At 45.2% G+C, this 24,856-nt stretch overlaps 1 protein-coding gene across 1 annotated transcript; it reads left to right on the top strand.

The window, feature by feature from the left end:
- The first annotated feature begins 764 nt into the window (after positions 1-764).
- THNSL2 (threonine synthase like 2) lies at positions 765-22,463 on the top strand. The gene is made up of 9 exons (XM_006262684.4): positions 765-944; positions 10,914-11,149; positions 12,498-12,692; positions 13,180-13,332; positions 14,274-14,504; positions 15,405-15,553; positions 18,148-18,273; positions 20,551-20,702; positions 21,719-22,463. The coding sequence occupies exons 2-9, from the start codon at positions 10,927-10,929 to the stop codon at positions 21,933-21,935; spliced, it is 1,446 nt and encodes a 481-aa protein (XP_006262746.2). The 5' UTR covers positions 765-944; positions 10,914-10,926; the 3' UTR covers positions 21,936-22,463.
- The last annotated feature ends 2,393 nt before the right edge of the window (positions 22,464-24,856 follow it).

Genomic DNA, 24,856 nt, shown 5'->3' with positions numbered 1-24,856 from the left:
AAATATTCGTATATACACGAGTATGGCACTACAAACACAGCTCAAATACCAAGGTGCTACTTAATATTTTGCTAAGTTAGGGCTGTTAAACTTTTACATTTGTAATTTGCTAATGAATTTGATGGGCACAAATTGCTCTTTGCCAGCTGGCTCGCAGAAAACTGGGTGCTCCTCCCACTGTTAATTGATTTAAAAATAAACTCTAGAAACCCTAGGACCACATTACACATTCATGCAATGTGATTGTATGATGATTAAGCACTAACAATTTAAATGTTATGACTGAACCCTCCATTTCTTCTTGCTTATACTATAGACCTGATGAGGCAGCCTTTAAAGAAAAGATCACTAGTATAGTCTAGAGATTGGCAATTTGGGTTTTGACTCAAACCTGTATACATTATACTGCCACAGGTGTGCCAACGTAGATATGAAAGCAGAGCCCTCTAGTGCAGGGGTTGGCAACATACCACCCATGGGCTGCATCCAATCCATGAAGCCACAGGATCTGGCGTACAGAGCCCGAGGGCTTTGCCTATGCCGGCTCCAGGGCTAAGCTGCAAGGAGGTACGCTGGGGCCAGGAAATATCTAGATGTGCCCTTGTGTAACAGGGAACACTAGCCCTGTTACCAGAAAGCAGGCCGATCCCTTTAAGACCAGAACTTTCTGGGCACAGACTGCTGGCAGGGTAGGGGTTAAAAGCTGAGCCTGGCCGGCTAGTCAGGTGACCAGAAGGGAGCAGGCCAGAACTATAAAAACCCTGGGCTTAGCGGTAGTGGGGGCCAGCAGCCAAGGGGGAAGGGGTATGTGTATAAGAGCTTCACAGAGAGGCTTGGTGATCTGTCCAGCTGCTGTGGGAGGGGAACTACTAAGGACTGTCAGAGAAGCCAGAAGAAGGACCATAACAGACGGTGGGAAGCAGAAGGCAGAGCCCGGGAAAAATGTAAGCTGGAAAGCTGCCTTCTTTAATTATTCTTTTTGTGGTGGTTATAACCCGTGGACATACTGTTTATATTTTTTTGATTGATTGACACCGGTGGTTTGTGATTGAGGCTGCTGGGAGGAGGGGGCCTCACTAGTGCCTTGGGTGCAGTCATAAAGGGCCTAGTGCACTAGAGTGTCAGCTGTATAGGGCCTGTAGCTCAGAGCTAGTTGCAGGACTTTTAGGCCGGGTCCCAGTGGGGGGATCTTGGCTATTAGCCTGAGCTAAAGGAAAGGGTGCCCTTGGGCAGTGGGAGCTTTGGGCTGGACCTTGTGGCCTGCTGGCTCCGTGCTCAGTGGACAGGACTCTGGGCTAGAAAGCCTGGGTTCCAGATTGAAAACAAAAGGAGGGCCACGAGCCCCAAGAGGATTAAGGAGCTAGAGCCTCAGAGTCAAACCCTATCTGGTGAGTTTAGACTGATAGGCCTAGCTAGAGAAAGATGGCGGACAAGGCCCGTAGTGGCTGAGAACCTCAACATAGCATTACAATAGGCAGTCTCCTGCTTGTAAGAATATCTAAATAATATTTACATCAAGACGTGGCAGGCGAGTAAAGGCGGGATACGAGACAAACAAGAGAAATGAAACATTAAGGGATTTCAGGGGTGCCCCTCATAGGCAAAAAAAAAAAGAAAAGAGAAGAAAATGTCACCTGGGAGGGCAACCTGTTACACCTTGTTACCACGGCTTCTTCCCCCCCCCAGCTATAGCATGGGCACAGCTTCCAGCCATGGGGGAACTGTGCCAGGGGCCAGACAGCTAGAAGCTGCATCCATGCTGGTACTGCTTCTCCCACCCCCTGCCTGCCTCCCAGCTATAGTACAGAAGCAGTAGCAGCATGGATTTTCAGTTGCCCAGCCCTGGCTAGAAAGCTGCCCTCCTGCTACACCCTGAGAGTAGATGGCTTGGAGAAGCATTAGCGCGAGGGCAGTTCCCAACTGCCTGTTCCTGGTGTGGGCACAGGGGAAGCCCATAACCACCTGGCCTGTACTGCATGAGAGGCAAATTGTTCTGGCCCATGGTTTGCAAAGGTTACCAGCTACCGTCTTAGTGGGGATGTGACAGTGTGGCAGAAAGAGTTTTCTTCTGGTTTCACTACACCTTCATTCCCCTCTTCACCCCCAAACCCAGGAGGCAAGCTAACAAAAACCCCCTTGTGTATCCAGAAGGGTCAGAAGGTTCTGCCAGGAGAGCTATATCCATTATGGAATACTACCTAGTCACATCCCTTGCTATGATGATAAAATATTGTGGCATGGGTCAGTTTAGCAGCTTGATTTCAAGCCTTTTGAGTTGAATTTGAACTACTAATCCTACTTAAAGCCCAAATTGCCTTGTCTGCATTGCTAATGAAATGTAATTGGTTAACTCAGGCTAGCTATTCTGAGTTACGAACACAGCTTTTTCCTTTGTGTAGACCTACCCAAAATGGCCCTTGTTCTGATTTTGCTAGAATTACAGGGCTACAAACAGGAGCAGAATGAGACTGATCATTTGCATAGTCACTATAATGAGTTTTGTGCCTGAGGTCACTCCATGCACTCACAGAAGTCTTCAGGTGACATTAAGCCATGGTTTCAATTTGAAGGAGCTCTTTCTTCAGGAAGTATGTGCAGGGCTGGACACAGGCATGGGTGAACTGGGCGGCTGTCTGGGGCTGGGACAGAAAGGAGGCCCAAAAATGGTAATTTTTTTCCCGTTGTCCACTTATTATTATCATTATCTCTGGTGAATGGGGGCCTGATACTAAAAGATCTCCCGGGCCTCCAGGAGTCTAGGTATGATGCTAAGTATGTGCTCCTGGAGCTAGTAACATAGTGGGGGGCTGGTGCTGCTAAGCCCCTCTGGTCTTCAAGGAGAGCCCTCACTGCAATTAGCTTAATTAAAGAGGAGTTAATTTAGGATGATAAACACCCAGTCTCATCAGCCAACGCACAAGAACTGTGGAACTCCCAAAGCTGTGGACATCAGTTACAACTTGAGCTAATACCCCAAAATGAGCAACTCAGGTCTGTCTTGGAAAGCACAAAAAGAGACATGTATTCATCATGTTGTATTCCTCATGTTGACATGGCAATGACGACAAGTTTCTGGTTGCAACTGTGAAACACATTTGTATCCAACTGAATGGCAGGGCAGTATTTTTACCATAAGTACCTGTGTTTTGGGGTCTTTACCAGCAACCAATGGGCAATACAACTGGGTGCAGTTTATTACAAAAAAACTTAGTTTTGGCAAAAAATGGCGATTCAGTCCTAATAAAACAGCCTGCAAATATACATCGCTTTCACAGATGTGGGGGGGGCCTGATACTAAAGATCAGGGTTTCTTTAGAAGAATGAAAAATGCCACACAACTTGAAGCTGTCTGCTTTGACATTTTCGAAATGAAACATTTTGACTTGGTTGGATTGAAATGTTTTCTCATTAAAAAATTCTTTCAAATTAATTTTGATAAATACAGCTTAGAAAAAAGAAATGTCAAATACCTTGAAATGAATTCTTATGAATTTTTATGTCCCAAAAATTTGAGGGTTTTTTTTTCCCCCAGTCCAAACTGGAAGCTGGATGTTGTTCCCCTCAAATTTTGAAATAGCCAGCAAACTGGATCGCTTGCTTGGCCTGTTATACACATCAGCTGACAGAAGCGAGTTGACTGGACATTTCATTTGTTTTTGTTTATTTATTTATTTATTTTTTTACTACTTTTATCCTGCTTCTTGTTTCATTAGATAAGACACTAACTAAACTCCTTAAGGCCAGAATCCCACCAGCTGGTGAAGAATCGGCACCCATCCACTAAAATCAGCAACGCTATGCTAATGTACACCAGCTGGAGATCTGGCACCATACGCTGTCTTATGTTTCTGGGAAGTACTGGCATATGATAGAGGCAATCAAGGATGCTTTACTAAACTTGTAGTATTAATCATTAATCTCTGCCACACAGGAGCTACTTACCTGCCTAAATACGCAGCTGGACTGGGCCACTGTCTTGCATCTCCATTTGGAAAATGCAGACCAATAGCCTTTTGCTACTTCTCAGGGCAGGGCTGTCCTACTCATGGCCTACAGGGTCTTGTAGTCACCTGTCCTATAGTGGTGGGAGCTGGGGTTTGCTGCATGCTGTCAGCACTACCCGCAGAGCAGAGGACAGGGGACCATATGCCACCCATCCAGCTGATGCAGTGGAGGACAGGGAGCCATGCACTTAGGGACTTAATATGTGGTTATGGCCTGGGCTGTCATATTTCCTAGGCTAGGAAATGTAGCTGTGCTTTGCAACAATGGCTAAAAGCCCTTGGAGCTGGGGAATGGTACCTTTTTGAGATGGGTTATAAATATTCATAAGAGAAGTGTAAACCTGAAATTGATGTTCATGTCCAAGACTGTTCAGGAGTAATGAAAGAAGATGCATAGGATTGTGGGGCAGGGAGGGGCAGTGTTGGGCCCCAGGGCCTGGTCTGGCCTGCAGACAGTCCGATCCAGCCCACACATGGGCTCTGGGCTACTTGTCTGGCCCGCAGGGCCAAAAGGTTGAGCACGACTGATCTAGATAATTTTACTGGACTACATCAACCATGGTAGCCTGAATATTTTGAATGAGGGGTCCCTCAGTCATCATCCCTACCACTCGGTGAGCTGTTATATTGAATCACTATATTGTTAAAAAATCTATCATAACTGTCCAACTTCGATTGGAAGTCAGATCGGTGCCTGTGGCTTTAAACTCTGTCAAAATTAACACCCAGTCTCACCTGGTGCTTTCTCCCCAGCTCCGTGGTTAGCATTGGCACAGCACAGGATTCAAGCATTTTAATCCCCCCTCATCTACGTATTTGCATCCCGCTTTTCTGTACAGTAGAAGCGAATATGCATACTTTGTCTGATCTGGTGCCACAGGAGTGAAAATGTAATTGGCAGCTTCACTTATCTTTCTCAAATCCCCAATCCCTACCAGTTTCTTAAGGAGATCTGTGCAGTGCACAATTATCAGCTTCTGAGACACTCCTTTTCCTTTCGCCATGGACAGCTGCATCAAATGCATGAGTTACTGCTACTCCATGTGTCTGTGCACTGATTCTTGAGGCAACAATTTGTGCTTTGTGCCCAAACCAAAGAGGCCTCTTAATGGCTGCCTGGGCTTCCATGGGACACAGGATACAGTAGTGCTCACAGACGGTGTGGTAGATCATATCCCTCAGGATAATGCTGGGGGCAAAGCCCCCAGTAAGCATGAGTCTGGACTGGATGTCTCTTTGAAAGAGATCTGCCAGTTCTAGTACAAACTGCTGGAATTCCTGATTGAAATCCAATGGCTGGTGTTATGCAAGAGGTCAGACTAGCACAGTGGTTTTCAAACTTTTCAGACTCAAGGCACCCCTCATTAGACTCATGGCACCTCTTGGAAAATGCCTGCTCTTGGGTTTCATTCATTTCTTGACTATAGAAAAGGATAGAATAATTCTTCAGTTGCCAAGATCTCAGAAAGATCACAACAGACACTAGGGATTCCCTATTTGAAATCTCTGGGTTTATCTTGTGCATCATGTGTAGGTGTTTGCTTCCCTAACAGTGCTAATATTGTGCAGCACCTTTAAAAGGATCTTAGAGCACCCCAGGTACCACAGCACTCAGCCTGAGAATCACTGGACTAGAAGCCACTAATGGTCCCATTTGGTCCCATTTGGCTACCGCAACGCACAGGGGAAGAGCTGGGAACACCCATTAGAAGAGAATGTCCTGGCAGTTCCAGTTATCCTGTGGGCATGTCTATACAATACCAGTCAAAAAAGACTTCAGCCACACCCTCGGGGAAATAACACCTGCCCATCCGCTCCTGCTTTGTGCATGTCAACATAGAAATGATGAAGTGAGGATGACCTGGAGGTTTTCCAAGCCTCCACACCGAAGGACCCAGGTCTTAGCATTGTGTCAAAGGTGCCCTCCAGCTCCCCTTCACCACCTCTGGGGCTGGAACATAATGAAGGGTGTGTGGGTTATTCCTTCAGTGGCTGCCATGATATAAAGATCCCCTGTGACAGCACAGCACTAAAATACAAGTGCAAAGCCAAATTCTGCAGATTTATGCATCTGCTGAACTTTACTAATGGTATGCCTAAATTAATTGCATGCATTCATGACTATGGGGACAGGGCTTTAGGTTACATTGCAGTTATCAGCATTGCTGTGTACCTTTGGACCTCTTTTTTTCTTGGTTGAAGTCCCCTTGCGTAAGCTACAGCAAAACTTGGAAGGACATACGGTGATGTGGCTTCTTCGTCAGCTAGTAGCTTGTTCGCAGGAAGACATTGCCCATGCTGAGGGAATAAATCCTGTTCCTAGAGCAGAGAGTTGATACTTTTCTCAAGAACATAGAACAACTGAAGGTATGGATGGAAATGACTGCTAAGACCATCCAGGGAAGCAAAAACCTGCAGTCATAGGACATGAGAGATGTTAACACACACTGTGTGTGTCTACACGTGTAGTTACGTGTGCCTAAACTTAATTCACCTTTGTTTAAGGTGTGTTAAGCCAATTTAGGCATGTGTCTACACATAGACGCGCTAAAGTGCATTAAGGCACGTTAAATTTAGGCTTGCATAGCTAAGTCGCATTATCCCATGTGTAGCTGCATTAATGTGCAGTAAGCATCTACACGTGGACTAATGTGACTTAGCTAATCGTTCCTAAATTTGGTACTTTCTTTAAGCAGGTATCAAATTTAGGTGGGATTAGTCTAAAATCTCCATTTTTAAGGCATGTTAAGGATGCACACGTGTGGACATGAGTCCTTAATGTGCCTTAAAAATGGCAATTATAGGCTAATCCTGCATAAAAGGGCCGTGTGTAGACAAGCCCACTGAAGACTTGCCAGAGAGAGGCAGTCAATGTAAAAGGGTTTTTATAGTCAACATCTCAGCCTTTGGCTAATGCATTCTGTGACGTTATTTCTAGCGATAGACACCCATGTTGATGCTTATTAGACTGGGCCCTGTCTGAGTTTTTTCTATATGACCGCTAGAATAAATACGAAAACCAGACTGCAGGCAGCATAGCTTTCATTTCCTTGTGTGCTAATTAATGATCTACCTGTTCAAGACATAGGGATTGCCTCCTGCACAAACCCTATCAGTGCTCAGAGCCCTTAAACAGATAGAGAAAAGACAAAGTCCTTGCACCAAGGAGATTATCTGATGATACCTGAAACAGCAGGTAATGGAGGGCTCCTGACACAGCCGTGAGCCGTGCCGTTTACAACAGGCACACGCACGGATCACTGGAGAACACAATCGCCCAACTTTTCTCTGTGTGCATTGTGCTGTACAAATGCGTGTTACAAGAAGGACTGTGGAATAATTCCCTCTTCCCTTCAGGAGAGCTTCATTTCAGTTTTGTAAGTTTGATGTCAGTCATTCTGTGTGTGCTCTTTGCACGTGCGCACGCACCCCTGTACACGTCCACACACATGCACAAAGCCAGGCAGTGAATTTTAGCTGCTACCTTGCAGCTTGGGTTGGTTTTAACTGCGCCCCTCCGGCTCTCTAACTCACCCAAACCAACATCTCTGAGCTCCCACAAGCAAGGGGGTGGAATGAAGGGAACCAAGAGTTTGGCCCTTAGCTTGTGTGTTGAACCCTTGAGCAACTCCCAGCCCAGAGCTGTGCCTCAGTTTCCCTGGCTCTGCAAGGGTGGTGCTGACCTGCTGTTCCGTACTGGTGGCTTTACTCGGTCAAGTCCCCCCTGGGCAGAGGTGGAGCTGGCACCATTGGGCTTGGCAAGAGCTCAGGGCTCTTTCTTGGCAGTGACCCCAGCTGCTCCAGGCTGCGCAGCTGCTTGGCTCTGGGGCGGAACTGATCCCTGAGCAAGGACAAGCTGCAGACCCAGCAGTACCAGGGCTCGGGGAGCACGAGTGGGCAGTGGGGCAGGCACAGCCCACACCATGGGGATCGCGGGGTGGGGACTCAGTGCAATACCAGCGAGCTCGGATCTGTGATGAGAAGAGCCCAGGGCTGCAAACAGCCCCTGAGGCCGTCCAGCTTCATCCAAATCGGCTCCAGCCTGCTGCTCCGTCCCTTATCATCACGAGCAAGCCAACGCTGCTTGGACAGACTCAGACCACAAATGCCCGAGATTGCAAGCAAGCTGCTGTTGCCGGCTCCAGGTTTTGAAAAGTTCCATGAAACAAGAGATTTGAGAGGAAAAAAACAAGCAAAACCCCCAACTCACATCTACCAAATGGGGACTTTGTACCATCTTTAGTTTTCCCTAAGCCTGAGGAAAAGTGAGGGTTGCTGCCAACTCTGTTTCAATCTGTTGGGGGAGGTTTCATCACATGACCGAATGACATTAATGACTGATCTACTGTACTGAGTAGACCAGCATTTGGGTAACACAAATCGACAGGAAGGCAAATGCACGTTACACAATGGACTACTGTATAAATTGGATTTAACGTTTACTGTTTTAATGAATGCCCTATCATTTATCTCCCAGGTGACTCTCAGCCATCTCCTGGAGATTTCTATCTAATTCTTGGAGACTCCAGGACAATCCTGGAGGGTTGGCAACCCTTGGAAGGGCACATGAGCCCAAAAGCTTGCAAAGAAAGATAATTTGTTGGCGATTCCATAGTTGGTCTAATAAAAGGGATCATCTCTGAACCAAGAGTTTTAGAGTTTTGCGTTTCTTTTTTGTCTCAGACCAACACAGCTGCCAAATATATCTTGGAGAAATGAACACCGTCATTTTGGGCCACTTCTTTTTTTGCCTTCAGGTTTTGGAGCTCATATGGATCAGATTTTTCTAGCTCTACTCGACTCCCCTGGTGTCTGGCCCGTTAGTAACAGCTGAGGTTCTGAATTACTCGGGTGACTCCAGGAGTTTTAAAGGCAAACACGTGTGTTACCAGAAGCAGCGGTAGTGTGTAGGAGATGGCAGGAATTGGGAAGATACAAACTTAATTTTAGCAGAAAACTTCAAATAAAAAAAAGTTTTTTTTTTAGTTCAAGACCCAGTGGGGGGTTTCTTTCTTTCAGTTTTGTTGCATTTCTTCTTTTTTCTGTTTAAGCTAAAAAGCCTTTAGTTATTCACTGTTTGGATTTTTGATTGCCTTCTCTCATGATCTGTTCCCTTCCATGGCCCCTTCCCTCCCCACCCCAGTAGACCCTGCCCAGCTGGATACTTGTCGTCTAGTCTCCATTCCCATCCCATCCTCAGCTTCTCTGTAACACCACCATGTACAATATGGGCAGTGTCTCTTGAGGGGCTGGACTGAGACAAACCCAGATTATTTGTGCTAATATAATGCATCTCACGGAAGAAACTCGGTGCTCTCCACAGCTTTTAGTTAAATTGGCCCTGCAACACCCTGTTTGTCAGGTGAGTAGTAGTGTTTAAGGGTGGGGGAAATTTCAGACAGATGTGAAATGACTGACCCAACGTTGCATAGTGTGGTGGTGGCAAAGAAGGGAATTTAGGTCATGGGCTGTAACTGCTAGCACCCTCCTCTTAACAGCTAGTTTTCACTCCCTTACATAAGTGAACAAATACCTATTATATCCCCCAAACACTGGCTGCTACTGATATTTGTTGGCTTTGAAAAGGGGGCACAGACGTGTAAGAGAGACTGTAATCCCACCACCAAATCCCAGCTTGTTGCATGACTATAAGTCTCCTGGAAACAAAGTCTACTAGATGAGTGCATTGGTTTTAGCCAAGGTGTGAATGTTCCCAGCTAGCTGACAGGTACAACTATGATTATTAAGAGGATGGATATGGGTTTCTCTGTGGCGGTAGGGGACAGGGCTAAGGGCAATGGTCTGAAGCTGCAGCAGAGGAAATTTAGGTTGGAGGAGCTATCAGACTAGGAGGGGGGTCATGCATTGGAAGACGCTCTCTAGAGAAGTTGAGGAAACTTTTAAGAGCAGTTGGGACAGATACTTTGCTGGGATGGCTTAGTTAGGGATGATCCTGTTTGAGCAGGGAGCTGGCTTAGACAACCTTGCAAGATCCCTTCCATTCCTACTATTCCAAGCCTATGCCTCTGTCCCTAGCCTGAAAGATGGCAATGCTACAGGCATCCCAGACAGAAGTTACACATAAACCAGTTTAAGTGATCAGAAACTGGTTTAAACCTGTAACAGAACAGAAGTTCAGTGCACATCAACCAGTTTCAAAATGGCTGAAACTGGTTTAAGATAAATCTGGTTGAATGATGTTGAATCAGATTCTGGTTGAATCAGACTTAACTGATTTGGGTCAAGGAGCCCCCCTTGCTCAATAGCCTCTCTTTAGAGCTTAGATGTATGCATCAGGGTTAAATGTTCGACGCCGATACATAGAAGCCACAGCTTTGATTCCTCTCCTCGGGGTAGGTGCTTACAACTCTTCTTTAGATGAGCCGAGCAGGACTCACTGCTTTCTTTTTAGTCACAGTCAGCGGAGGAAGAAGAAAAGATGATGCTGACAATCTTTTCTATAACAGCCTAGAGATTAAAGCACTTGCCCAGTACGTTGGAGCCCTGGGTTCTAGGCCCTCCTAAGCTTAGCTCAGCTAAAATCCATATGTCCCTTCCCCCAGGAGAAAGCCCTAACCATTGGGCAATGAGTTTGGCTGGATAAAGGGGCACGCTTCATGCCTCCTATAGAAGTACCGCTCTGCAGAAAGGAACACAAGACTCATGGGGTCAGAAGGAAAGCACCCTAGCAGGTGGAAAACATCTTAATGGTTAGCGTGCTCACTTGGGAGTGAGAAGACCTGGGTCCTGGTCCCTGGGCTGTTAATGCTATTTGCATTATTTACTAGATTTAAATAATTCAGAGAGTGGATCTTCTCCCTTTGCAGGAAAGTGAAACCTCAGACATCTGCTCTCCTGGGAAGCCTGGTATCCTGTGGGAACCTGCTGTAACCATTGTGCTTCTTGCAGTGCTGGGGGAGCCATGAAGTACAGCAGCACTCGTGGAGGCGCTGAAGGCACTGATTTTGAAGGAGTCCTCTTTTCTGGCTATGCCCCAGATGGTGGCCTTTTCATGCCTGAGGAAATTCCTCTGCTTGATTCTAACACCCTGCGAGCGTGGAGCACCTTCTCCTACCCACAGCTGGTGAAAGAGCTGTGTTCACTCTTCATCTCGCCTGAACTCATCCCCAGGCAAGACCTGAATGGTAAGTTAAACAGGGCAGGGCTGAGTTGCACTTCATAGACTAACAAATCAGAGATGCATAACCATTTGTAAGCAGCAGCTTACTTCATCAGATGCAGTCGGGTAACAAAGGGAAGGGGGAAAAGGAGGGGGAATTCTGGGAGAGGCACGATGAATTGAGGAAAGAAAAAAGCAACCAAACCATTGAGGGACACATGGGTTATAAAAGCTAATCAAGACAATGAGATAGAAATCCATAGTCGGTTTACCTAACAATCCTGTCAATGGATGATTTCTTGCTGAAGTTGGTTTTTAAAGTTTCGTTGTCTAAGACCCGCCACTCCGAGGTTGGCGTCAGGAGGATCAGCTGGTTAAAGTATTCTGCCACAACCTTTCTGGACTTGAAGGCAGAGCAGCGTTCATTCATTGTTTCACGTGGGGATCACCGTGTCTGTTTTGTTCTTCATGCTTTGGATAGTGCTGTCATTTCATCCTGAATGAATGCACCACTTTGCTAATGCTAACGCTAATTTTCTGTTACCTAGGAAGGCCATTAGAGGCCAGAATTTCAGCAGTTTATCTTGTTATCTTGTCTTTTCTCTCCCATTTGGTTCCATCCACCTGCTGTTTCTTGTTATTAAAATAGATTGCAGGCTGGCTACAGATCTGCTCCTCTTCAGGGAAAAAAGAATAGGAGGTTCTCCTGACACAGACAAGGCTGTATTTTGTCCCTGGCTGCAGATGTCATCTTCAGGAAGCGTGAATGAAGTTTCCCAGTGTACTGTCTCCAGGGCATTTATGGTGCAGATGGATGCAATCCCAGCAGTATTCGGCACCATTATGCTGACTGGGAGTAGCCTCTGACAATATAGCTGTTCTGGGTAGATCACCCCTTCTAGGAGCATGTCTGATCGGTCTGAGAGAGGTTGGGTGCAATATTGGCTGTATGTGCGTGTTCGCAGGTTCTCTGTCACCTCTGTGGTTTCTGTTGTGGATGACTGGTGGAGTGGCCCCTATGGGCATGCAGAGAGGAGACAGGGCAAAAGAGAAAATGTCTTTCTCCTTCTGCGTGCAATGGGGACTGATGATTTAATTTAATTGTTTTTCCTCTTATTGGGCCAGCCCCTCAGTAGTTTTAAACACTATAGTTCTGTGGCAGTCAAAAGAGCTCTGCCAATTTGTACCAAGCTTCAGACTCTTTGTAGTGCACAGTGTTTCTCTCTGTTACCTCTCTGCCTCTTCAACATTGGAGAGTCCTTAGCTTTGTAGTAAAGTTGCACTGGGCATAAGGAAGTGGCAAAGCAGACGATGTATTAGAGAGGTATGCCTTGTACATGTTCTTTCAATTCCCTTTAACCTTTTCCCCATAGACCTGATTGACAGAGCCTTCACCAGGGTCAGACACAAAGATGTAGTACATCTGTCCAGGCTGAGGAATGGCTTGAATGTTTTGGAGCTCTGGCATGGTGTAACGTATGCCTTTAAGGATTTGTCCATGTCCTGCACAGGACAGTTCTTACAGTACTTCCTGAAGAAAAGGAAGAAGCACATCACTATTCTAGTAGGTAGGTTGCAGTTGGAAAAAAAAAAGGATGGAAGAAACATACTTAGACTTCACCCCAGAGCAAAGGCTGTTGAGATTTTATACAGGGCTTTCTGAGAACCCATTGCATGGGGGTGAATTTTATGCTGGTGCTTATGAACCAGATTGATAAGCCATGGAAACCAATGTTTACTGATTCTCCTCTGTAGAAAATGAAGAGTCAGTGGCATGGTATTCCTTCCTTAACCTAGAGAGGATACCTTTATTGGTTCAACCTCCTTTACAAAAGTGCCTAAACTTTTGCTTGAATCTACAAACAGGTGTGCCACTTGATGGTAATTGTAATATTGACAGTTGCCCATTGGGAAGAGGCTATTTCCCAATGCCAGGTGCTCTCCACTAACTAAGACTATCTTAGACTGAAAAATGGTAACCATACATGCTTGACTGACCTTTTGTCTCTTAATTAACTCTTACTTTATTTCCTTGGCTATTTTAATTTGCACCAGGAACTGCGGGAGACACTGGAAGCTCAGCAATCGAAAGCGTAAGAGGGGAAAAGAATATGGATATCATTGTCCTGTTACCCAAAGGTCTCTGCAGCCAGATGCAAGAGTTGCAGATGACAACAGTGATCGAAGAGAACGTTCACGTGTTTGCTGGTTTGCACTTTTTGTTGGATGATCTATTTTACAATATTGCTGGGTAGATGCCTTCATGTCGGTTGGCCATTAACACTAGGACTTGTGGGGAATAGTGTTACAAGCTGGTCCTTCTGTGATGGTCCATCTTGGGTTATCTATCAGCTGCTGCCTTCAGGGTCCCAGTGCCCTGTGCTTCTGCTAATGGAAGGCTAGTTGAAGCCCATATGGAATATTGCTTTAATTTTCTGACTTGTTTGGCTGGTGACTCCGAGCTCCTTTCTCTTCTGGTCATGGGTTGACAGCCATTAACTTGTAGACAAGTAGTATCTATCTGCACTGTGTTCACATTGAAAGACAGATCTTCCTGTAGAGGTACTACATCCTCCATGCTTTTGTCTCTTCCCCTCCCTTGGTTTGGAATCACTGGAAGTAAATTGACTTCTTCTATTGATTTCTTCCTATGAAGAACACTCATGCCTTATTTTGGCTCAAGTAGACTCTGGGTTAACTTGGTCATGTCAGGAATGGTTCCTATACCTTTTTGTAGTACAGCCTTGTCTTATTATCTTGGAATAATCTGGAGATGGGCCCCAATGAAAACCCTCGCTCCAAACCCCCCCAAAACTTGGGGTTAAAATTAAAAATTGGAACCCACATCTGTGTTCAAGCTGTGCTGTTGGGTTGATGCCAGTACATGTTGGCCATTAACATTAGAAGGACTCATGAGAATAGTGTTACAAGCTCCTCCCTCTATGATGGTCTGTGTTGGGTTATCTAGCAGCTGCTGTCTTCAGGGATGAACCAAAATCCCAGTTCGCAAGTTCCCAGTTTCACAGCTAGAGTTAGCAACCAGTCTCATATTTTGCTCAGTTACTCAAACCACATATTTTGTGCCCCACTTACTAACTTCAGCAGCACTCCAGTTAATACTCCTGACCTCTTCTCCTTCCCTTCAACAGCTGATGGGAATAGCGATGAAATCGATGAGCCAATCAAAGAGCTGTTCGCCAACACAGATTTTGCCAGAAAGCATAACCTGATGAGTTTGAACTCAATCAATTGGTCTAGGATTATGGTGCAGATTGCTCACCACTTCTATGCTTACTTTCAATGCACTACCTCTCTGGACATAACCCCTCTGCCAACCGTGGAGATCATCGTGCCAACAGGGGGTGGAGGAAACCTCACAGGTTAGAGGAAGGGGTAGGGCATTCATTGTGGTGCCTCCAATGGGGAAGGTTTAGGCACTTTGAGTTCTATGGATTTAAAGGACAACATAAGAACAGTATATTATTATTCTTTATTGGCAAGTGAGGGTTTGTAATAGAAAAGATCTTTTTCCTGTACCATTTTAATCACTATTATTTATATTAAACACCTAGTATATTGTTGGAACTATTTGAGACACAGGTAGTCCCAAGCCATCCAATGATGCCTACCATAGATAATACAATCATGAACATATCGGAAATCCATGTGAACTGAATGAATCAGATGCTGAAGCGTGTAAGATCTTGAGTGTCTGACTTTCTACATCAGAAAGTAATGCAACTGTAGTATGGCAGCTAAACTAGCCTATCTGCAGCCCTTTGCAAATTAATTTTACCCTGGCCTTTTAACTGGATGCACCTCACTGAGGACTGGGGGACTCAAATTTTTTGTAAACTCAATCAATTGGTCCTCGGTCAATAATAGAGGAGTTGGTGTGATATGGGCCTTTTTTATATTTAAGGGGAAAACCATCTAAGCTGTATTAGTCACATCTCATGGTCAGGAAAAGCCTCTGTGAATGCGTCCCTGTCCCTTAATTTGGTAGTTGGGACCTATAGGGACTCCAAGTCTATGCATGAAACCATCTAGTTTGCTTTGAGGCTTCTCACATGGAGAATGGCATTGCTGGAATTAAATGTCTTTGGGTGCCTAAATATTAAAGATAGAAGCTGTTAATAGTTGTGATATGAAACACAACATTTGGCCAAACCTGATATATTTGCCCAAATGATTTTCCCCAGTGGCTTCACGTGGACATTTGCTTTAAGAATGCTTCATCATGGGGTGAAACCCTTTGAACTTACATTTTTCTTTTCCAGCTGGATATATTGCGAAGAAGATGGGACTGCCCATCCAGCTCATAGCTGTAGTAAACAGCAATGACATTATTCACAGGGCTGTTCAGCATGGAGACTTCTCATTGTTGGGAAACGTTCAGTCAACTTTAGCTTCTGCAATGGATATCCAGGTATATTCGTGGCTAACAGGGGAGGTGATGAATGTTATGCCTAAATTGTTTTTGCTATCCTTGTTCTGTTCTGCACTGGTTCTTATATACCACCCTCATTTCTGTCATTATCTGAACACCTTCTAGAAGTGTACTAAGTCAGGGGTTGGCAACCTGTGACCAGATCCAGCCCAAGGAACCATGGCTTCAGCGGCATTTGGCGGTGGGGGGGCTCTGGTCATGCCATGCTGCATCCTGGGCTCTGGCAGAGGGCAAGTTTCCCCTGTGCCAAGCTACAGCTGAGCAGCAGGGAGAAGCAGCAGAGGTGGCTGGGTCTTCAGGTCTGAGATGGGCAGGCACTAGCCAAGTCATTCTGGCCTCCTGCTGGAAAACATTGCTGCCCCATATCAAGTGATGAGGTTATTCATAGATTCATAGATTCATAGATGCTAGGGTCGGAAGGGACCTCAATAGATCATCGAGTCCAACCCCCTGCATAGGCAGGAAAGAGTGCTGGGTCTAGATGACCCCAGCTAGATGCCTATCTAACTTCCTCTTGAAGACCCCCAGGGTAGGGGAGAGCACCAGCTCCCTTGGGAGCCCGTTCCAGACTTGGCCACTCGAACTGTGAAGAAGTTCTTCCTAATGTCTAGTCTAAATCTGCTCTCTGCTAGCTTGTGGCCATTATTTCTTGTAACCCCCGGGGGCGCCTTGGTGAGTAAAACCTCACCAATTCTCTTCTGTGCCCCCGTGATGAACTTATAGGCAGCCACAAGGTCGCCTCTCAACCTTCTCTTGCGGAGGCTGAAGAGGTCCAGGTGCCCCAGTCTCTCCGCATAGGGCTTGTCCTGCAAGCCCTTAACCATACAAGTAGCCCTTCTCTGGACCCTCTCCAGGTTATCCACATCCCTCTTGAAGTGCGGTGCCCAAAATTGCATGCAGTACTCCAACTGCGGTTGGACAGACTTACTGTCTGTCTTGTTACTCATTCCTTATGTGCTTTGCTATAGTGAGCAGCGTGTGCAGGGGTAGTATTTTGGCTTGGTTTTGGTTCTGCTGCAATAGCTGTGTTGCTCTGTGTTAATAATTGGTCAGACTGGCAGAGACTTTGCCTTGCTTTTGGAGGGGAAGGTGGCGATGTTCGTGTTGGTCCTTAATTCTTATGAGAGCGTGTTGCAGAATCTCACACCAGCCTCCAAGAAAGAGGAAGCAGAGATGAGCTTTCCTTCTGCGGTAGATTTTTTGGGGTTTTTTTCTGCTGTTCCTGAAAAGAAGTTGCCAATTGTAGTTTTACACCTTGGAGCTGAATAATCCATACTCTGGGCCACTAATTTCCTTTACTTTCCAATATATTTTTCCACCCTCTTGGAAGCATTCTGTGAAGCATAGATTCATGGATGTTAGGAGCTGGAAGGGACCTTACAAGATCATCGGGTCCAGCCCCCCTGCACGTGGGCAGGAAAGATTGCTAGGGTCAGATGACCTCAGCAAGGTGTCAAGTCATTTTTTTAAAGATCTCCTGTGTAGGTGATTGTACCACTTCTGGGGGGAGTCTGTTCCAGACACTTGGTGCTCAAATTGTAAAGAAGTTTCTTCTTATGTCCAATCTGAAGCAATCTTCAAGCAGTTTGTGTTCATTGTTTCTTGTCTTTGCTTGGGGTGCCTTAATGGAGAGATGCTCCTCCAGGCCCTGATGTACACGCATGAATTCCTGTGACTTGCAGAGGCTTTCAGAAGATTGGTTTCGATGAGCCTCAAAGGCTCCTTATTTGGCAGTACGGATTCGCATGAGTTGCAAAGGGAGTGCGTGCCAGGACTTCAGTATGACATATGGTTAAGATGACCTCGGAGGAGACAGGCAAGCAGACAGGCTGATCCAGAAGCGAAGGAGTGCATGGTGTGCCAAGGGTGAACTCTATGATGCATTACAGTTCCTTTGAATTCACATCCATATGAAGCGTCTCACAGTATAATGCTATGTGCTTGCCAAGTGAATTATATAAAGCAGAAGATGCATGCTAAATCAAAAGAAGGTCTTTTGTGCATCAATGCAAAGCAATTTATGGCAGTAAAACTAAAGATATACCAAAACCCCTTTTCATGTATAGATCAGCCCTTTAACTATGAAATCCCTTGTGAATGGTTTTCCAGAAGAAGCAATTCCAGGATCATAGTGGCAGTAACACGCAGACCAATACTTCAGTAAAAAAAATAAAGGGCCAGAACAGAGCCCATCAATCAATCTTTAACTCTGATTGATCACACTAGTGGTGTAACTATTAACATCTACTAATAAAATTCAATCTGTTCCCCCACCACCAGGCTTAGTTGGCTAACATTGTATTTTCTGTACCCTAGTTGTGTTCCCCTCCTCACCCCCCATCCCTCTTACGTTAGTCCCTCGCTCGGGCTCTCTGTATTTCCCTACTGGCTTTGTTATCTTTTGGGGTTCATAACTCTTAACATCTACTAATAAAATATCAAGTATGACCGAACCTGAGATGCAATAGCATCTAAGGCACTGAGGGTGCCACAAGCAATTGTTGCTTTCCCAATCATCTGCATTTAATCTTTGGTAGATGGTGATTCAAGCATGTCATGTGTGTATTTCCTAGGATCCTTACAACATGGAGAGGATCTTCTGGTTGCTTTCGGATGCCGACAGCGGCTTGATTAAAACTCTGATGGAGCAGTTTTGTATGTCTAAAAGCCTTAAACTCCCAGAAGAACTGCACAGAAAGGTCAGTCACCTTGCACAAGTCCAAGGAAAATATTAACCATTACTGTGTTAAAAGATAAGCTGTTTGGTTTTGCAAGGGCTTTTGTCCTGAAGTCTAAAACCTCCACAAGAGGAGAATAGTGGAGTGAAGCTTCCCAGAAATCCTGTGCATATTGTCAAAGAATCTGTTGGATATTTCTCTTTAATAAACACAACCAACCCCCCCAGCTCTACAGTTATTTTGATGGGATTAAACATTCCTCTTCAGTGGTAGGACCTGAATCCAACTGTATTGCTAGGTCATTGGACTAAATAAGAGTCTACTAAGGGCTAGATCCCATTCTACATGTTAGGTGACTGAGTGGACAGAGGTGCCAGGTATGACCCTTTCCACCCTGCTCAAGTCCATCAAAAACTGTTTGCCCAAAAGGTGGATGGGTCCTTCTCATCTCTTCTTCGTGACTTTGGCCTAAGGGTTAAAACGGCTGCATTTTGCCACAGTAGATATGCTTAGTTTTTTCAGGGGGTTGAGCATGGTGAAATAAGATGGCATTTCAGGTGTGGGCACGTGACCAGATTCGTGCGTAACCATTTTACTGAATTTTACTCCATTCTGAAGTAAGGACAGGCCAGCTGTCCCAGGCTGGCTGCCTGGATTGGGGGCTATGACAGTACCCAGCCTCCACGTGGTGAGAGAGCTGGTTTGCATTAAGCACACAGCTACCTGGGGAATGAAATAAGATTAGACCCGGGGATTTCAAACTTATCAGGCCCGGTGGGTTAGATGAGGAGCATGGAGCCAGTCTGTGGGTTGGACTGGCTCTGTGCACTGAATCTAGCACCTGGCGGGACGGTGGAGCAGATGACAGGCTCTGCAGGCTGCATTCAGCTTGTGGACTTTATCTTTGATGCCTGATCAGGGAAATGGACACAGAACTGTTATGTATGTGCAAATCATGCTGGTGTATAGTTATTCCTCTCTTCTGATGGATGGCTTTATCCTAGAGTGGAATGACTTGTGCCAATAACACTGTGTTGTGTGTTTGCCCAACTTTTACTCTGGAATAAATCTGTTTATTCCAGAATAAATGTGTTGTGTATCCATGTAAGTGCCTAAAGCCCACTTATATAACAAATAACTGGATCAGGTTCAACAGTCCAAAAAGTCTTGGCATAACTTTCTCTTTTCATTGGTTCTAGTGACTTAAGTGGGACTACACATGTTTAACATTAAACAAGTGTATGGTGAATCAGTGTCCAAACTGAGTGAAATACAAAATGGATAAAAATAAAAGGTGATATATTTAATTAATTAATTGCATATTAATTGTTTACATTTCAGTGATCTACATGGAAAAAGGATGTTGGTAAAAGTCCTCTTTAAAGAGCAAAATTGCACCCATTACAAGTATTTGATTTTGCTGTATTTCACTTGGAATCGATTTTTTCAAATCCCTGGATTGTTTTTCCATGTTCCCCAACAATGTGACTGAGCTGATCAGGTGGGGAAAAACCTTAGGGCCAGCTCATGTTCCATCTGTTAGGTACCTAGGTGGTACCTTGGATACCTACGTCTGATCCTATTCCCCTTTGTTCAAGTTGCTTGTAGGAGCAAAACATTAATTTTTGCTTCTAGAAGCAAAGCATGTTTCTTGGAAAAAGCATTAATGCACAATGTGGATAGGCCCTTCTCCTCTGCACTGCTTCTTGTGAATTAATCTTAGGGCTAAGACACAGGCATGTTTATAAAAGTAGAAGTGTAATGGTTTTGCAGGGGCTCAAGCAGGGAGGAATAGGATTGCACATAGACACTTAATATAGGTGGAATCAGATCTGTTCCTTGGACTGTCTGGAATGATTCTGTGATGAGATCATGCCTTTCTCTCTGTTGCGTGAGACCATCTAATGCAGAAGTTCCCAACCACCGGGTCATGGCCTGGTACCGGGCCATGAAGGGTTGGCTGCTGGGCCATGGCATAGGCCCCCTGCTCAGACTCCTGTCTGTCTGCCTAGGCAAGCAGCTTCCACCACTGGTAGTCACATGCGGGGTTAAAGCTGGGCGACGGGGCAGCCCTGGGAGGGAGGCAGCTGGCTCTGTGCACCCTGTCCTGCTCCCGTGCCAGTCCGCAGTATAAAAAAGGTTGGGCACCACTGATTAGCCATGAATACAAGTAGTACCAGCACAAAATTAACTTCAATACCTTTCTTTAATGAATCGCCGTGGGTAGACTTGCAATTCCAGCCATGCTTCTGATTGTGAGAGGTTGTTTTTGCTTCCCCCCACCCTTATGAATCAAAGCTTTCTGAAGTGCTGAGCTCCTGTTCAGTATCTGACGAAGACATCATTCAGGCGATGAGACGCTGCTGGGAAGACAACCACTACCTGCTGTGTCCCCACTCCGCGGTGGCTGTTCACTACCATTACAAGCAGTTGGATTCCCAGCTTAACAAGTAAGGACTTACTAATGGAAGGCCAGATTCCTTCCAGAAAGACTGCTATCACAGGTGGCATTCTCCATGCTCAGTAGAAGGGCATCCTTAAAGGAAGTTTGCTTCTAGAAGCAACTTTTGGCAACCTGGCTTTCACTCCAGTCTCTCTAGCTCTGTGTGTAGGATGTGTCATGCTGCTGTTGCACTCAAAACAATTTTGGTGGCATCTGCTTGCCAGCAATTTAGTTTTGGCTTCCAATGGAAGGCAACAATTAAGTGTAAATAATTGGTTAATTGCCCCCCTCCCCCCAGGGCACAGCCTAGCAGCTGGGTTCTACTTTCACTTGGGCGGTCAGAGGATAAGATGCAGGCTAAATCACTTGAAGCTGATCATTCTCCAATGCCTTCTCATGATTCCCCTGTGTGTCCACAAGGACGGACAAGTTCTCCCACTGTTTTCCTGGGAAGAAAATCCCTTTGAGTCTTTGCCTCGGCCTGAGTAACACTATTTGGGGTAAATCTCCTCTGGTGGGTCTGTAGTGAGCAGGGGAACAGGTGTTCACAGCTGGGTATCCCCGTGACACTTAGTTTTTCTATAGATTATTAATTTTTCTCTTACAGAGTTTTTTATGACTCGGTTTCAAGGACTGAATTAAACAGCAGCATGCACAGAATGTGCTAGGCAAACCTTGGCATCTGCTGTTCCAAAGAGCAGTTTAAAAACCTGCGTGGGGTAGGCCTGGCCCTGCCTCCATTCAGATGATGGGAGTTTTGTCATCCACGTCAGCCTTGCATATTTTGTGTGATATCATTGCAAGGTTTGACACATGCACACACCATTCTGCAAATGACTACAGCAGTGTGCTAAACCAAATGGGCAGAAGCGCATGCGGCCTTGTGCTCTGCACCCAGGAGAAAGGTTAGCGTTCTAGTTGTGGAAGGTGAAGCTGTAGCAGTAGACCTAGGGAGTGTCATCGAAGCAGCACTTCACTTCTGTTCCAGTTTTTTTTGTATGCATCCTCATTTTTCTTTTGCAGTACACCCAGGTGCTGCTTAGCCTCTGCTTCAGCAGCCAAGTTTCAGGATGCTGTACTCAAAGCAAGACTTGTACCTGAAGAGCCACCTGAGCTAAAAGCTCTACAAGAGATGGAGACCAGGTCCATCGCACTGACAAGAGAGGAAGACTGGGCAAAAATAATAAAAGACAAAATAGAAGCTATTGCCAAGCGCAGAAGTCTACAGGAGTCCATTTGATCACTGGGCAGCTGTGCAGAGATGTTCCACTTTGGATGATGAAAAAGGCTGACTTAATGGTGCCTACCTTTCTGATATCTTCTCTTCCAAGGAAAGTTGTAACAAACTCGGAAGTTTTAGGATCATCGTGGCACATTTAAAGCAAACTACACAGTCCTGGCATGGGAGCAGACTTCTGTAGAATGGCTTTAACATCTTACAGAAAAGATCTCTTGATTTTACAGGGTTTTACTGTAAATTTATAACGTACTTAAACTCTCGCAAATCATAATGTTTTCATCCCTGTTAGTCAGTATGAAAATCTGCTTTACACCTCCACAGTGCCTTACAAACACTAATCATTAACTGACCCAAATGTTATACATTACTTATCCCATTTCTTTTAGCTCTGAGCAGAAACTCCTTTAAATATCATTGAAGTTATAATAAGAAGCTCTACTGATTTTTTTTTTTCTGTAAAAGTCACTTGGTGTAGGTAATGAAGATGAACCTTTGTCCCAAGCCCAGCAAATAAAAATCAATGCTGAATTCTGACTGATGTGTCATCCTTTCCATGACTTTTTTAATGATGAAAATGAGTGTTTCGTTAGCTGTCCGCTAGGGAGCACTGCAGTCTAATTTTTTTCCTATTTAAATAGATCATAAACTGAAAGTGCGTATAAGAATTGTCGTATCCTTTAGAAAGTCTGGGCGTGCACCGAGTGCTACGTCACCCTCCCGCAGGACACTTAGGAGTTCATTTTCAAAATTTAGCAGGTGGTGTGCTGCTTTTGCAGGCCTGGTTCCTGCAGTGCCATTCAGTAGCACGTGTACCTGACTGCCTGTGTGCACAAATACGGGATTTGTATCTGTGGTTTGAGTAATAGGGCCCACAAGTTAGGCCTGTATTTTAACATTCACCTGAATTCAGGCAGTTCACTTTCAAAAACTGCTCTGGAGAAATCACGAATGAGCAAAGAACAAAATGATGTGAAATGAAAATGAAGTCATTCTGTCTCTGAAGCCATTTCGGTAAAGGAAAGGCAGGAGGTATGCGAGATCCCATGTTTTTTGGGATCATTTATTGTGGCCATCACCTGACAGAGGGAATGGTAATATTTTTTGGGGTTGCAATTGGATAATGAATTATGGAACAACTGCAGTGTAGCCTTGCTGTACCTACATTTTCTCTTCTGTGTTTACCATCTGTCTTGTTCACTTCTTCTACCTGTGCAAATAAAACTGCCTTGTAGAGTTTATCAGGCTGGAAGCTTTGATAGCTGGGGAAGGGAGGGTTGGTGTTTTTTTGGCTCTGGGAAAGGTGCGGTTCAGGACTGAGGAAGTAGGGAGGCTTGGATTGTGGCTCCAGGCAAAATTTGCCTGAGTTTTCTAACTAAAACAGGGATTCTAGCTCTAAGTTAAAACAAGTATCCCTTCCAAATTCACAGTACTTGGCTCCTAGTTCTCTAAAGAACTTGAATATATACTTAACATTAAGGACATGCTTAGATGCTTTTTCAATTACACCCTTACTTCTTGAAACCAAAAAGTTATTGTTATAGGAGTTTACAAGTAAATAATTGAATGAACTAGAATGAAAATTAATTGAAAAAGGCGTTTGAAGGGAATTTTATAGTCAAATCATCTTTCTTAGAATAAGCACTCTTGAAAGTGTTAGATGATGTGAAAGCTCACTAAGATCTTGGGCACAGGTGATGCTTAAAGAAATGTAGGATTTAATTAAGCTGAATTATTAATAATTACTCCCAACTATGATGCTGATAAGCAGGTGTTAAATTAACAGCTTGGGGCATTCTGGGCCATTGTGGTATGCAGGGAACGCAACACACCAGCAGTGGGAATGGTTAGGTAGGGAGGACTTTCAATGTATCAGGGCAGGGGTATGCAGTAAGGCCAGGGAAGCTGTTCTGTGACAAACGGATGAATGGGTTATTCAGGCCAGCATCACTGGTAGTGGAGGAACCTTCATATGAAAAGAGATTATGTGAATAGGCAGGTGAGGACTTCTATAGGCTTTTGAAAACCATTGAATCATAGGAAGTTAGGGTTGGGAGGGTCTTCAGGAGGTCACATATAGTCGAACCCACTGCTCAAAGCAGGACAAACCCCAATTAGATCATCCTGGCCCAAGCTTTGTCTAGCCAGGTCTTGAAAACCTCCAAGAATGGAGTTTCCACACCACCTTTCTGGGTAATCTGTTCCTGTGCTTTATGACCCTCCTGGTGGGAAAATTCTTACTAATATCTAACCTAAACTTTCCTTGGTGCAACTTGAGACCATTGCTCCTTGCTCTGTTATCTGTCACTACTGAGAAAAGTTTAGCTCCCTTTTTCGAACCCCCCTTTAGGTAGCTGAAGGCTGCTATTAAGTCCCCCCCCAGTCTTCTCTTTTGTAGACTAAATAAGCCCAGTTCCCTCAGCCTGTCCTCAAAAATCATGTCCCCCAGCCCCCTGAACCATTTTGTGCCCTCCGCTGGACTGTCTCCAATTTGTCCACATCTTTTCTGTAGGGGGGGCCCAAAACTGAACACAGGACTGCAGATGTGGCCTCACCAGTGCTGAATAGAGGGGAATAATCACTTCCCTTGACCTGCTGGCAACACTCCTACCAATGCAGCCCAGTTTGCCATTAGCCTTCTTGGCAACAAGGACACACTGTTGGCTCATATTCAGTTTATTGTCCACTGTAACCTGCAGGTCCTTTTCTGCAGAGCTGCTGCGTAACAGTCAGCCCCCAGCCTGTACTGGTGCATGGGATGGCTCCATCCTAAGTGCAGGACTTTGGATTTGTCCTTGTTGAACCGCATGAGATTCCTTTTGGCTCAATCCTCCAATTTGTCTAAGTCACTCTGAATCCTAGTCCTACTCTCCAGCATATCTACCACTCCCCCCAGGTTGGTGTCATCTGCAGACTTGCTGAGG

This window comes from Alligator mississippiensis, chromosome 2, assembly GCF_030867095.1.
Source record: "Alligator mississippiensis isolate rAllMis1 chromosome 2, rAllMis1, whole genome shotgun sequence".
In the NCBI taxonomy this organism is placed as follows: domain Eukaryota; kingdom Metazoa; phylum Chordata; order Crocodylia; family Alligatoridae; genus Alligator; species Alligator mississippiensis.
Note: the sequence above shows the minus strand (reverse complement) of the source record. Positions and strands in the feature narration are given on the sequence as shown.